The sequence below is a fragment of the Benincasa hispida genome, chromosome 10 (assembly GCF_009727055.1).
Source record: "Benincasa hispida cultivar B227 chromosome 10, ASM972705v1, whole genome shotgun sequence".
Classification (NCBI taxonomy): domain Eukaryota; kingdom Viridiplantae; phylum Streptophyta; class Magnoliopsida; order Cucurbitales; family Cucurbitaceae; genus Benincasa; species Benincasa hispida.
Window position 1 is genome coordinate 53,275,888 of NC_052358.1, and position 15,380 is coordinate 53,291,267.

The 15,380-nt window shown below is 37.1% G+C and overlaps 1 protein-coding gene and 1 non-coding gene across 9 annotated transcripts; one reads left to right on the top strand and one right to left on the bottom strand.

Moving 5' to 3' along the window:
* Window positions 1-611: 611 nt before the first annotated feature.
* LOC120087846 (FRIGIDA-like protein 5) lies at window positions 612-14,918 on the top strand. Of its 8 annotated transcripts, XR_005484710.1 has the most exons (6): window positions 612-2,974; window positions 3,505-4,080; window positions 4,541-4,722; window positions 4,843-5,400; window positions 7,060-7,136; window positions 14,407-14,918. XR_005484710.1 is itself a non-coding variant. In XM_039044780.1 (5 exons), the coding sequence occupies exons 1-4, from the start codon at window positions 886-888 to the stop codon at window positions 5,392-5,394; spliced, it is 3,399 nt and encodes a 1,132-aa protein (XP_038900708.1). In that variant the 5' UTR covers window positions 612-885; the 3' UTR covers window positions 5,395-5,400; window positions 14,407-14,917. The 8 variants fall into 8 exon arrangements, 7 of the variants coding, with proteins under 7 accessions (XP_038900708.1, XP_038900709.1, XP_038900707.1 ...); XM_039044780.1 differs by lacking the exon at window positions 7,060-7,136 and having other exon boundaries at window positions 14,407-14,917; XM_039044781.1 differs by lacking the exons at window positions 7,060-7,136; window positions 14,407-14,918 and adding an exon at window positions 12,090-12,337.
* LOC120089616 lies at window positions 12,632-12,738 on the bottom strand. The gene has a single exon (XR_005485289.1). It is a non-coding gene; the product is annotated as a small nucleolar RNA R71 (small nucleolar RNA).
* Window positions 14,919-15,380: the final 462 nt, after the last annotated feature.

Sequence of the window (15,380 nt, forward strand, 5' to 3'; positions counted from 1 at the left end):
AGTTTTGAATTAGGTGGTCCATTTTCTATAGATTTTAAAAGCCATTTTGCGTCCAAGATTTTGGCGTTCACTATCTTTGTACGTTGATTATTGATATTTTAGTTCATTTTCATCTTGCTCAAATCATACTAGATGCAATTTCACCATTAAACAAATTTTATCTTAAAATATCAACATAATCTTAATAGAAGGTAATAAAATAAACATTTTTTTAAAAGTTTTAGAGATTTAAAATGAATAATATTTTTTTAAAATTTAAAGATGAAAATAGAATAAAATTCAAAATTCGAAGACTAAAGTAATTTTTAAATTTCGAAATATTGGACGAAAATGATATTGTTCGAAAATCTTAAAATTTAAAAGCTGCTAAATTATCGAAATGTAGTTTTTTTTTTTTTAAAAAAAGCTGCTAGATTACCGGAGTTAAAACGGATAAATTTAAAATTCATCCCACCCCACCACCCGTGATCACAGCACAACAGTTCCTTGGGGGAAAAAAAATTAATAATTAATTAATGATAATCTTTTCCTAATTTATTTTGGAATTCTTTGTTTATTCTTTTGTATAAATATGGGGACTGGTGGGAAAAAAACAAGCAAAACCAGCCTCTGCCATTTTCATTCAATCACTCTCCTCCATCTTCTGATTTCTCTGAAGCTCTTCCATGGCGGGATTCTAGGGTTTTCACTATCTTCGTTTCGGTATTTTGCATTTACTTCCGACATTGTTGACACTACCTTTTCCTTGTACATTCTTTGTTCTTGTTCCTTTCTTTCTTTCTTTCTTTTTTTTCTTTTTTTTTTTTTTTTTTTTGGCGTTCATTGTTTGTACATAATAGCTCTGCATTATATGTTTTCTTTGCGAAGAACTATATTTTTTTCTTTATGGACAAGATTTCTTCTCATATGAAACTTGCGGAGTGTAAGCAGAGTAATCTCTGCAAAGCACACGAACAGTTACATTCAGAGGCTTCTTCGTTTCTTCTCTTTAGTCTTCAATGGAAAGATTTAGAGACGCACTTCGATTCCATGCGAGAGATGATTCAAACGCAGTCTGAGGAGCTTGAGCGACGGGAGAAGGCTCTTGCCTTGAAGGAAGGGCGGTTGGATGATGTGAAGAAATCTATTGATGAATGCTCGAAAGTACTTGAGTTTAAGAAGAATGAACTGAGCGAGTTGAATCGTTTGATTGTGACATGTGATGGTGCGGTTAAACAGAAAGAGGTGGAATTGGATATAGCGCAAGAGAGACTAGGAGTTTTGTCGAAGGATATTAAATTGAAAGAAGATGAGGTTAATAAAGCCTGCATGAGATTCTTGGACCTTGAGAAGGAGTTGGAGGAGAAGGAGAAGGCATTTGATATGGTTCGAAAGAGGATTGATGATTGTGAGCATGTTATGGAATTAAAAGAACAAAAATTAAATGGTATAATGCTCTTAATCGAAGAGCGGTCAATGGAATGTGAGTTCAAGTGGAAGAGTGTTGAATCGATAAGGACTTTGCTTCAAGAATACGAAGAAGAGCTTGCAATCAAAGAGAAGCAGAATGATGCAATCCAGATGGCAATTAAAGAGAGTAAGGGAGAACTCAAACTGAAAGAAAAGGAGCTTGAGACAATTCAAAATATGATTGCCACTAAGTGGAAAGAGAAAAGATTAGACAAGATAGAAAAGACTATAAAAGTGCGGACTGAAGAGCTTGATCTTAAAGAGAAGGAGTTTGGTGCAATGCAGAGCAAGTTGGAGGCTCTTTCTGAAGACTTGTTATCAAAGGAATCAGAATTAGAATCCATCAAAAACTGCATCAAGGAACATAGTAAAGAACTTGATGTGCAGGAAAAGCAACTTGATGGCACCCAACAATCTGTTCGAGATTGCCAGAATGCTGTTATACTGCTTACAAATTATGTTAGTACGATAGAAAAGGCCATCAACGAATGCTTAAAGGAATGGGAATTGAAGGAGAACCACCATGATTCACCACAAGAATCAGTGCATGACTACTCTAATGAGTTGCCATCAGTGGTGAAACAACACGATTCCATTTCTTTGATAGTCAGTAAATGCCTTGAAGGCCTAAAAGCTCAAAAAGAGCATTTCAATGTGTTAAGGAAGTCAATAGAAGATCGCTCAAATAATCTTAAGAACGAAGAAAACAATTTCGAAAGACGGATAGAGGAGCTCATCAGGAAAGATGAGAAATTGAGCATGTATCTAAAAGAGATTGAATCTTTAAAAGCGGACATGGGCTCGCAGATATTGTTGCTGGGAAAAGGGCCTAAAGAACTAAGATTAAAAGAAATACAACACAATGTGGTGGCTGAGGAACTTGAGTCAAAAGAAAAAGATATCAGTCTAGTCAGAGCTTTGATGGAAAAATGTAATGAAAAGGTAAAATTGATAGATGATCCAAACAATATTCATCTGAAACTGAAAACTGAGGAATCAGGCTGCAGACTGACCAGCAGTTCTAATACTTCAAATTTTCATTTTGGATCGGCTTTAGATGGAAAGCTTCTTTTAGCTCTCTTATGTGAGCATCTGAAACTGCATGATTTGGTGCGCACAGAACTGATTATTACTCTTCAAACGTCTTCCAATCCTGCTAAGTTGGTTCTAGATGCTATGAGATGGTTCTACCCTCCACACACAGTGTCCGAAGATGCAAAAATCGATTTGCATAATGTCAAGAGGGGATGCATTTTGCTGTCTGAACTATTATTGAACTTCTCACCAAAAATCACGCCTCCGCTGAGAGAAGAAGCTCTAGTGCTGGCAGGCCAGTGGAAGGCTAAGATGTCGACGCCAGTTGAGAATCATGTGGAGGTGGTGGCATTCTTGCTACTTGTAGCTAATTTTCAGTTGGCCTCAGATTTTAATGCAGATGAACTGCAGATTCTTCTGAATTCTATTTCACAATATAAACAAGCATTTGATCTATCCCGAGCACTTGGTATTGTAGATAAATCATCTGGTAAGCAGTACATGTCCTTTTCTCACCATCTTTATTATCATTTATTACAAATTGCTTGCAAAATAGTTTCGTAGGTATAGTTTTACTGGTTAATACCGGGATATGTTTTTGTTGAAATGCCTTAAATTTGTTATGTGACTCTAACAAGCACGAGTCTAGGGGTGATGTTCCTTGGTGGAGATTTAAGGGCAATGCTCTTGAAATCTAAGTTATATTTATATTTATATGTTATTTATTACTCTTTTCGTCTATGGACATAGCTAACACACAATTTCTGATTCTTTACTCTTTACCTTTTTTGTTATTTGTTGATTTCCTAGCAGCTTTTATCTTGCATTAAACAGCTTTTATCTTGCATTAAATTACATATGCTTAAGACCCAAGGAAGTTATGTTGTCACTGATCCTGCTGTCTTCACAGTATATCAAATTGTTAATGCTACCTAGCTATTAAAATCAAATGCCAATTCATGTGTTGGTCTACCATTTGTTTGTCAAATCCCTCTACCATTTGTTTCTCATTTTATTCAGAGGTCAGTGCAACTCCTAGTTTTGTTAAACTGGAACAACCTGAATCTTTGCCAGCCAACGAAGTGTTGGTCTCTTCCTCAAAGAATGAACAGCTCAGCATGGATCCAAACGAGAAGAGATTATATTTACTTCTGAACAAGAAGTTGACTGGACCGAAATTGATACCAAGTGTAATCTTACCGATTCTTAAAGAGTCATCATACCCTGCAAAACTTGTCTTGGATCTGATTCAAGGTTCTTTTCACCAACAGCTGAAGAAAGAACAGTTAGGCTTGGAAGAAAGGTTTTTGAGGTGGTCGACACTTCTTTTAAAACAATTAAAGCAAATCTCACCAATTATTGGTCCAAAGGAAAGAGAAGATGCAATGAAGCTTGCAGTTGAGTGGAAATTGAACATGAGAAGTGATTCAAATGGGTCTATGGATGCTGTTGTTGGCTTCTTGCAACTTCTAGTGTCATATGGATTGACAACTTCGTTTAGCGGGGATGAGATTTTGAAGCTCTTTGAGAACATAGTGCTACATGAACAGGCATCAGAATTGTGCCTGATGTTTGGGTATAAGCAAAAGATACAAGGTTAGTTTCGTTCTATGTTCATTTGCTGCTACTTGTTTTTGTTTTGTTTTGTTTTTTTTCTTTTAAATTACAAAATTAAATAGAAATGTTTTGGTAATTTTTTAAGTCTCAAATTTATCCATAGTGATCAACAAGGGCCTAAAATGTTAAAAATAGAAGAATCGATTTATATTTATTTTATTATCCTTCATTAGACACATTATAAGTAAAAGGATAATTCTGCTAATATATATATATATTTTAAATTGGAAAAAGGGAATGGGAAACAATTTGTCCACAATTTTTAGGAACAAGTACAAAAGCTTGTGTAAACTCAAACATTACCGTACCTATCTTATTTAAGTTATGAAATTTGATTTTACATAACTAGAACAAAAACTTCCAGTATAATCAACTCCATGACGTTTAGTCCAAACACATTCTAATTGGCGATTTTGTCTCATATTCTTGCAATATGCAGAAATTGTACAAATTCTTATTGGAAGAAAGCAATTTATCGAGGCTGTGAGGTTTATATGTGGATACAAGTTGGAATCCTTTCGACCTGTACAGATACTGAACGAATATTTACGAGATGCAAGAAATGCCACTGTGAAAGCCAGCAAGAAGAATACAGGTCAGGAAGATGTACCTGCTGCCATGGTTAGTCTGTTCTCGAGAAATCCTCAAAAAATGAGTGTTACCTTCTACAAAAACATGGAAAAGAAAATGGTTTTTACTTTATATTTTTTTTTGCTAAGATTATAATTTTGATTGCTATAGGATGAAGCCATAGATAAGGAGATAGATGCTGTGAAGTCGGTAATTACATGTATTGCATATTGTAACCTTAGTTCTGAAATCTCATCTCAAGGGCTTGAAAACCGTGTTGCTTCACTTGAAGAGATGAGAAGGTTGAAATGCAACTGCCATGGTCTACCGACAAGTTCGACGACTCAGCAACCACAACTTTCAAATCCGACTATGGGTGAAATGAAACCACCACATTTGGAGAAGTCCGACATGCAACAACTGCACCAGAACCACCATCAACCCCATCACCAACATCCATTGAATAACTCTGCACCGCAACATGTGCGGAAGAGACGTAAGTTTCAAAATGGTCCAATGAAATACCCTCGAAAGCATCCTCCAACTCGTCCTCTGTTCTCAAGTTCATCTCCAAGACCAAGAGTACACGATGAAGCGTCAATGTCTCAGCGGTACAATCCAAGATTTATTGGAATGCATGGGCTATTTGGTCTCGATATGGGTGGTCATGAAGCTACTGAACATGGAAATCATTATACACGCCCAACTAGGTCTGGAACATAATTTAAGGTATGCTTTTCAACTAATTTAGGGGTGTTTGGATTAACTTGATAAAAAAATATTTTTCAAAAATCTCATTTTTATTTAAATACTTCTAACAAAAATGATTGAAGATACACTACATTTTTTAGTGGTTACCAAACATTCTAATTTCTTCTAAAATGACTTTTTATTTTTCCAAATTAAACACTTGAAAATGCATTCCAAACACACTCTTAATGTTAGTGATTTAGTTGGTTGGTTCTACTGTAAATCCTTCTCGGAGGTAGTGTGTAGATTAAGGCTCTTTTGGGTTTGGGTTCCTCCTGTGCTTACATGAGTAGTGTAGATTCTATGTCATAGATGACATTATCTTAGTTGCCTTCTTTTTAGAAGAGGGTACTCTTTCCTTCTTGTCCTTAGAAAAATGTTCAACTAATGAATAAGATAGAAACATTAATGTTGATATCCACCTCTCAGTTATAGATATATTGATGTATATTTGAATATCAATAGATATGTAGGAAAGGGAAAAAAATTATAAATATCGAGAGAACTTGTTGAAATGTTATTTTTCTGTTTCTTTTAATGCTTGTTTAAGTTACAGGCAAACTTGTTGTGGCATACATATAATATCAATAACAATATGTCAAACGAAGGCCACCGAGGGTGGCTCATATTAGTAACACTTGGGTGGTAGTGACTCGATCTTTTGAGTAATACTGACCTTGAGGATTTGTCATGAATTTGACGAATAAAGTAAGCATGAAAGCGTAAAAAATGAAGATCAAGATAGATATTTACGAGGTTCATTAATAATATGTTAGCTACGTTTATAAAAAGGAGAGAATAATTTTATTAGTAGATGATATTAGAGGTGTCAATAGGTTTTAAAAGATATTTATATGACACTTCTTTAAGTCCTAGGTCCATAATCATAAATAACACAAAATACGAATATAATTTAAGTTTAAAGCATTCAACAAGATTGATCATTCGAAGTGTTGGATAATAGATTCAAGTCATATTAATGACATTTAGGTTGTTTGGGTATCAAAATAAGACTTAGGTGACGTTTGGTTAGTTGTATCGAAAAGTCGCCAATTTCATGTTTTTTGCATTTGGTAAAATAGATTTAATTTAAATATGTTAAAATCACTTTTAAAATACCTTAATTTCAGGTTGACTTTAAAAATTGTATCATTCTAGCTTTCAAATTCTCCTAAAACTTAAGTAGAATTTTTAGTTAATATTTAGTTTTCAATTTTATACTTTAAAAAGAAGATTTATTTTATATATTTATCTATTTCTCACTTAATCAAATTTATTTTCTATTTTTTATGAGTTAAATGCATCAATTGTTTAAAACAGTATACCATATTTATTTGTTTAAATAAACTTTCCTTAATATTTAAAAATTAATGTATAAGAAACAAAATTTATTATAATAAATAATTATTTAAAATTTTAAATTACAAAAGAAATTTTTAAAAAAAATTGATTATAAGTATATTTTGATTATTATATTTAAAGTAAGATGTTTTTTAAAGTTTGAGTTGAAATTATTGAACACTATTTTGCTATAGCAATCTGAAACGGAGCCGGTTGAACGAGAAATTTTGGATCAATCACAGATTGTCATACTATTTACTAAATTAATGACGAAATTCTAAATTTGGGACCAATTAGGAGGTGACATATTTCGATGGCGAAGCCCATTTGAGAGTACATAGAGAGGCTTCCCTCATTTATGGAGGTCAATGGAGGTCAGCAATTCTACATCACAACTCTTTGACTGAAGTTTTCTTTTTATAGATACAAGTATTCTAATCACACTTGAAGGCTGAAGTCCTTTGAAGATACAAGGACTCTTCTAAGGCTTCAACTTCAAGAAAATCACGCGCATTGCTTTTTAAGTTCGTATTCAACTGAGAGAGAATCAGAGGATCAAGTACTAGTGATCAAATCACATCTTATCAACACCAACTCAAGCTCAACTCCACGAAACAAATTTCTTCGGAAGCCTCATATCGAGAATACCAAGGTAGCCTTCTTGGTGGTGTCATACTTAACTCGATGTCATCGAGGTTCTGTGGAGGTCGTTCGTGTTGTTGGGGTGTTCGTGACCCAGGTGATTGCTAAGTTCGAGTGTGCGATGTTCGTGTAGTGTAGCGGTCGTGTTGAATGAGCATTTGAGGTTGTTATGTTCGAGCATTTGTGGTCAAGGAGCTTGGCGATGAGTCTACAAATGTGTGTAGATTTCTCCTTGGTTTTTGTTGTATCATGTTTCTGTAATGAATGCATAACCATATGTTTGTGTTTGACTATAATTGTAATGTTCATACGTGGTTGTAATTTGGAATGATCTTTCCGCTGCTCATGGAAATCGTCGTGCATGATTTCCTTCAGAACAGTCAACACACGAACAGAAGAAAATAGGGATGACACCATGACTCGGAACCCTCAGTTTCTCGGAGTGGGAATCCAAATGGGCTTTGTTCGGATTTGGTAGAGGGGAGGAGGAAAAGAGATCGTATACAACTCAAACAAGTGGGAGAAAAATTCGTCTATAGTATAGACAAAATGCAGGTGAAGTATACGATCGTGTAGGAAAAGGTAAGTGATCGTCTATACGATCGTGTAGGAAAAGTTAAGCGATCATCTATACGATCGTTTAGTAAAGCTCGTATGTAAGCGATAAGCGATCGTTCAGCACTATCGTATATGCTTTGATTTTACTAAGTGATGACACACTCCTTGAAATCTCACACTACACTGTGAGCTATTTAAGCGTCTCAAAACGATTCTTCTTACTCATCCGTTAGGAAAACAAAAGAGACGTCAGCCAATTATCCCATAACTGTCCAATTAATAAAATAATAAATATAATCACATTATATTCATAACCTATGGTTAAAGATCATGTATTAACCACCATAACGTTTTTTTTCCATTAGATATAAATCATATTTATGTCCAATTTTTTCCAAATTAATGTGTCTCATACATAAAGTTAATTATATCATATATAATTAATTAGTTCAATTATATCATATATAATATATAATCAAACTCCCTCTTGTCAATTTGAACATTTCAAACTGACCCAAAAATTGAATCTCAACTTGTATCCAAGCTACTAAGGGGATCTTATGGACCTATGGTCGAAGCTCTAACGGTACGTGAATAACTGACTGAACTTTTTAGCCACGATATCCACCATCCGTTAACTGCCAGGCATTCCTACGATGACCCTTCACATGTGCTCGTAAGTATAGCTGATCTCTCTAATGAACAATACAACATAGTCTTATTATGTGTGAACAGGGAAGGAGTAAACTCCATCTTGTGAAGTTGAGTTCCCAGCTCTTAAATCAGACGAATCTCAAAGTGGTAGGTTTGAGTCAGCGCTCTGGCACTTGCATCCATCCCAACTCACTCAGGATTGTGGTCATGTTACCTATGGTCATCCTAGTGAAGTGACTTCACTGTCATGAACAGAGTTATATGACGAGACGTTAACACTTCATGGTTAAGTCTTATTCAAACTCTTCGTATAGGATGCCCCTGCTCACATATCTTTTACACGAATGATCGGGACCAGACCATCTGCGACAAGTCACAACACTTGTAACTATTCCACAAAGCGGGCCACATCCATAGCATTACTAGGATAATGTTTTCCTCCTATATCCATATACTACAAAATATTTTGGTTATCACTTAAGACATGATCCACTTGTATGTCACCACATACATGCTTAAGTTACATTAAGACAACGAGGGATTTTAAGTTTATTGGTTTGTGGTAAAGAAAATAAAACATTAAGACAAAGTCAAAAGTGAAGTAAATATCATATATTATACATCACAAGTGTTCGTACAAAAAATGTTTACAAACTACATGACACGAGACTTCAGGGCATCATCCCCAACAGTTTCTGTTCCGCTCGCCCATTCTGTTGAGAGGAATGAGGACAAGTGCACTGCATAAGAGTGCCTTGCTGGGTGAGAAAGGAAAGGAGTTTGGAGTCCTTATATTCCAAGGCGTTATCTGTACGCAGAACTTTGATTGGACGAGAAAACTGAGTGTGAATCATGTTAGCAAAATCAATATATATTTGAGACTGGGAAGAGTGATGTTTAAGGAAATATATCCAGGTAAACCGAAAGTAATCATCAATGAATAAAACAAAGTAGCGATACCCATTGACTGTAGAAATAGGAGTGGGTCCCCAAAACTGAGAAAAAAACAATGTAGGTTGTTTTGTAAGTTTGCAATTCAAACAGTCAAAAGATACAAATTTAGAGACGTTATTCAAATTATGACTAGAGATTAAATGACAAAGTTTTTCGGAAGAAGCATGACCGAGATGGAGGTACCACTAATAGATAGCAGAGTTGGTGATAGAGGTAGAAAGAGAACAAACAAGAAGTCGAAGAGATGTGAGCTTAAACAATCTTCCCACTTTGCGGCTCGTATCAATCATCTGTCCCGACCGTAGATCCTGTACCTGAACCCAGTAGAAGAAAAAGACACAGTTAAACCAAGGTCACACAATTGTCTAATGGAGACAAGATTAAACGACAGATTTGAAACACAATAAGTATTGGAAAGCTATAACAGGGAAGTGTCAGCAGAGCGAACATGGGATATGGTCATGCAATTACCATTAGCAACATAAATGGGAGAAAGAGATTTGGTAGGAGTAGGTGAAGACAGAAGAGAAAAAACAGACGTCATATGGTTGCAACAAGCGGAATCAAGAAGCCATCTATTACCTAGGGAGATCGCAAGCACGGAGGAATTGGATGAAATCACCTGTTTAAGCAAGTCCTGTAAGTCACTCATTTGAAAAGTAGACGGGGAAGGTTCAGAGGCAGCAGCAGCAGTAGAGGCAAAGCCAGGATTAGGTGTAAACAATCGAGACTTGGAGGTATATCATGGTGGTCGTGGTGGTCTTTGATAACGGGCAAAAATGCACGTTATCATAGTGCTAAGTTCTTAAACAATGCTGGCTTGCGTTGATAAAATATGTTAGATTGCATCCAAAAAGCATCAAATTCATAATATTGCGGTCGCATGCGTTCATCGCATAGAAACAATTGATTTTTGTATTTTTATGCAGAATATGCGTTGACGCAAGGCGAAAAGAGCGATCATAAGAAATCAGCGGACGAGCGCAACATTACCGCAAGGCCTTGCGGTGATTTGTGTTCGCAAACATCTGCTCAAGAAGGATTGCCGCATAGAGCCGACGCAACTTGGTGGGCGCATCTGGGTGAAAGGCATAATTAATCACGATGGGACAGAAAACTGATGACGGTCGAATCCGAATTAAGTTGACAGCCGCTAACGATAACAAGTACATCCAGCTTTTCGGTAACAAATATTCGGCGCATCAGTCAGGGAATTAAAGTCATCCCATCTATGCAATCATAAGAGAGAAGCCGTCTTTCACCCCGGAAGCTCTATAAATACCAAAGGCATCCTTCAGAAAAGGGGTTCACCGATTCGAAAATTTCGAGTTCACAAGTTCTGTTCATAGTTTAGCATTGTTCTTAGATTTTCTTTTATTTTAAGGTGGACGCGAGAGAAGGAGGTTGTGCCGACAGATCATTCCGGTAAGCTTGGGAGAGCACCGGAAGCTTCAAGATCAGAGAGAGGGCCGACTCCTGCGGAAGCAGGAATATCTTTTGAACCGAATAGAGATTGCCATTGTAAAAGCCTCGGTCAGCAAGGGATTGCTACCAAGCTCTCTACCTTTATCTTCCATTGTTGTTTTATATTCAACTCATTTATATAAATGGAATTTACTTCTTTATATATGTTCACTCTTTGTTATTTACGCATGAGTAGCTAAATCTGTTGAATGGGTTGAGAAGCACTTAGCTAGCTTAACTGGAGATCTTCATTCTATGCGATTATCTTGTATTATGTAAGCTTCATCCATCCATTAGAGATACTTGGGAGGGTAGTCTAAGAATAGGATCTAGGTGTGGGAAGGTCAGATCAGAATCTAGACTTAGGAAAGTCATATTAGAACGCATAATCAAGAGATAGGAGCTTAGGAATAAGCACTATTTGCTATTAACGCATCGCATGCATCCTAGATATAGGATATGATTGTGTGCGGTCACCTTGCCTTGATGCATCTTGCATCATCGCATAGGAAAAGAGTAGAGACTTAGGAATAAGTCTATGGACACTTTTTCATTCAACACATGCGTCCTAGACTTAGGAGCATCGCATTTGCATTGGAAAATGACTTGTTGTACATGGTTGTAGCATGATCGCATAGTCTGACGTATTCTCAAATAATGCTAGCTAAAGAGTTTTTCAACCCGTTCATCCGCATATTCAGTGCATCTATCACACAATCAGACTTTTCTCAAATCCGTCGCATTTGTTATTTTTCATTACCGCAATCAACAAACAAACCAACAATTATTTGAGTTACCGGTTACCGCAAAGTTTTCTAAAAGTTACCACCACAACCTGTTTTCCTAAGTCCCCGAGTTCGACTCTGGACTTACCAGGAACTCAGTAGGGTTTACACTTGGATTCCACTGAGAAAACTTAAGTGCTTAATGCATTTTCATCATCGCATTTTCTCCATAATTTCACATCATAAAATAACACATCAAGTTTTTGGCGTCGTTGCCGGGGACTTCGGCAAAATAGTGTGCTAACGGTAATTTTTCTGATTTCTTTGCAGACTCTCAATCTTTGGTGAATAACGACCCGGAGATTAAGAGAACATTTTGATGCAGACTAAGAGACAACCGCCGATAACAAGAGAGAACACCAAGAATGGTGGAACAACTGGAAGCAAGGGCTGCAAATGCGAACAATATAATGGCCAACCCCATCCTTCTTGCGAATAACCGCAATAGACCCATTCGGGACTATGCGTTGCCCAACCTCTATGATTTCTCTTAAGGAATCATGAGGCCAACGTTAGATGGATCGAGGTTTGAAATGAAGCCGATAATGTTGCAGATGATCCAGGCTGTTGGGCAGTTTGGAGGGAGGCGTGGCGAAGACCCGCACGCCCACCTCCGAAGCTTCATAGAAATCTGCAACACTTTTGTGTTCCCGAATATCTCAACCGAGCAAGTTTGACTCACTCTGTTCCCATTCTCCTTGTGTGATCAGGCAAGAAAATTGGCATATTCTCTCGAACCAGGGGAGATAACTTCATGGGAACAGGTGATGGAAAAGTTTAGGAAGAAGTATTTCCTACCAACCGAGAATGCTAGAAGAAGGAAGTTAATAACAAATTTTGAACAAGAAGATGATGAATCATTCAGCGATGCCTGGGCGAGGTTCAAGCGGATGGTAAGAGACTGTCCACATAATGGCTTACCAGATTGCCTGCAGATGGAGATCTTTTACCAAGGACTGAACCCCTTTTCGCAGATTGCTGCCAAAAATCACGAGGATTGGCGGGAAAGTGATCAAAGATTAAGAATTAAAGATAACGATGCAAACAACGGGGCCATCACATCCCTGCAAAATCAAATGACTGCGATGATGAGTTTAATACAAGGCATCACAATTAATAACACGGGAGCGAAGAAATGGCAGGTCAACGCAATTGCTCAAACGACCGCAAGTTGTGTCATTTGTGGAGATACTCACTCGATGGAAGAATGCCCAGCAAACCCACAGTCAGTATGCTTCATAAAGAACAATCCCTATTCCGATACATACAACCCCGGGTGGACAAACCACCAAAATTTTGCGTGGAAAAATCAACAAAACTTGCAACCAGTGGCGCAAAAAGAAAGGCCAACCGGATTTTTCCCGCAAACAAACGGTCCAACGTATAGCCAAGCTAGCAACTCACATACACCGCAATCTTCGTCCTTTGAAAGCTTGTTGAAGCAGTACATTGAAAAAAACGAATTAATGCTTCAGAATCAAGCTATATCCATTAGAAATCTCGAAATTCAAATGGGACAAATTGTGGGCAAGCTGAAAAATAGACCGCAAGGAGCATTGCCGAGCTCAACTGAGCTTTCTCGCAATGTTGGGGGTATCAGGAAGGAACAATGCTTAGTAGTCTCCATGCTAAGCGACAACATGACTGTGGAAGTAAGGGAGGATCCCATTGCGCCCAACTTGAGTGCGGTGATAACCGAGGATCTGTTGACCTATAGTTCGAAAAGCTCGAGAAAATGAACCCTGAAGATGCGTCCACCCACAAGCTTTCAGAATATGAGACAAAAGAAGTCCAGCTACCACCAGCTCCTCAAAGATTGAAGGGGAAAAAATGATGAAGAAAAGATTGCATTAGTGGTCGCAACGCAAAATGCTATGATCCCACCTAAAATGAGCAACCCAGAAATCTTCACGATATCATGCTCTATCGGAGGGGCCTACAGTGGCAAAGCACTATGCGATCTTGGGGCGAGTATAAACGTAATGCCGCTATCAATATTCAAGCAATTGAATATCGGCATACTCACGCCCACGAAAGAGACTCTCCTATTTGTGGACAGATCCCGAATATATCCTGAAGGAGAATTGAAAAATGGTGCAATCTCAATTATAAATTCATCTTGTCGATCGACTTCATCATTTAGGATTGTAAAGCAAACGAAGATGCGCCCATCATATTGGGACGACCATTCCTTTCAACCTGTCGTGATCGAATTGATGTGCGCAAGGAAGAGATTGTATTGAACATTCATGGGGAAAAGCTCCGGATTAAGGCAGTCAAGCTCCCATAGGACACAGAAAAGAGGGAAAAACCACTATAGACATGAAAAGACGAGCCTAGAATAAGCAGTCCCTGAGTTACGATATAACTCAACCTCATCAGGGACGCAATCCTTTTGAATATCCTTTTCCTGCATCAATACTTCTTGAACTTTTATCATCTCGTTATTTATTATCGCAATTACCTTTTTGTTACCAGCACCTTTCTTATTCTAAAAAAAAAAAAAAAAAAGAAATTTTGGGGACGCAAGTTTTGTTTAATCTTATTTGACCATCTCTCTGTTTTTCTTGCAACGATCGAGGCACAGGATTGCGGAGGTGTTATACGAAGAAGCAACTTATCTTACTCTGTCACCGCAATCTAAAGAAGATAGATCGCCGCAAAGAAAGATGCATCAATACATAATTCGGGCGACAACGCAAATTTGGAGGTTGTATTCTTCCTTCACGTTATTTCAAATTTTGCACTATCCCATCGCATTTTAGTCTTACAAATTTTATCATCGCATTCTCTTTGATTACCGCAATTATTTAATATTGATAAATTTAGTAAGTTACCGCATGTTGTCTATTTGCCAATTATGATTTCAATGATGAACAATATGCTTCAATTTCTTTCGTATATACTAGAATCAATTTAACGTTAAGACAGTTTTCTCATGAAATATTTCTAGAAGTTAGGGGTTTGCTAGCTTTTTTTCAAACTCTCTTTACGAAGCTTTCTAAGAACATCGCATGACTTATTTCAATCTTTTGGCAATGAGGATATTGCTGCATTTTATATTTGAAGGTGAGATATTTATTTTCAACCTTGCTATTTTGAAAAAAAATTGCAGTAAAAGAATGTTGTTTTGTTTAAAATTATTTGACCTTAAAAAAATAAAGGAGAAAAATTTTGAGAATAACAACTCCACTGTCAACGCAATGGGAAAACTCATGTTGATAAGAGTTAAGTTGTGAAGGGCACTTACTCGTAGTTGAATGTCTGCATGACACACGTGGGGACAAGCCAAAACGAAGGTAAGTCGCTAGGATCAAATAAATGACCGCAACTCCGCTACCAAGTAAGTATGGTTGGATGTCCGCATGACACATGTGGGGGTAAGTCAAAACGAAGGCAAGACACTTGGATCAGTGTAAGGTTAGAAAAAAAATAATAATGTCAAGAAATCTGCAAGGATAAAAATCAATTGACACCCCGGTGGAAAAGTTTTCTTTTTGAAATAAATCATGCGATGTCCCGGAATTTAGTAAAGTCATTTTGAAGGTTAATCTTGCGGTC

Excerpts from the sequence above, each read along its gene's own strand:
- LOC120087846 (XM_039044780.1), top strand. The coding sequence starts at position 886 with ATGGACAAGATTTCTTCTCATATGAAACTTGCGGAGTGTAAGCAGAGT. Across the intron at positions 4,081-4,540 it reads GTATAAGCAAAAGATACAAG|AAATTGTACAAATTCTTATT; the intron begins GTTAGTTTCGTT and ends TGCAATATGCAG. Across the intron at positions 4,723-4,842 it reads AAGATGTACCTGCTGCCATG|GATGAAGCCATAGATAAGGA; the intron begins GTTAGTCTGTTC and ends TGATTGCTATAG.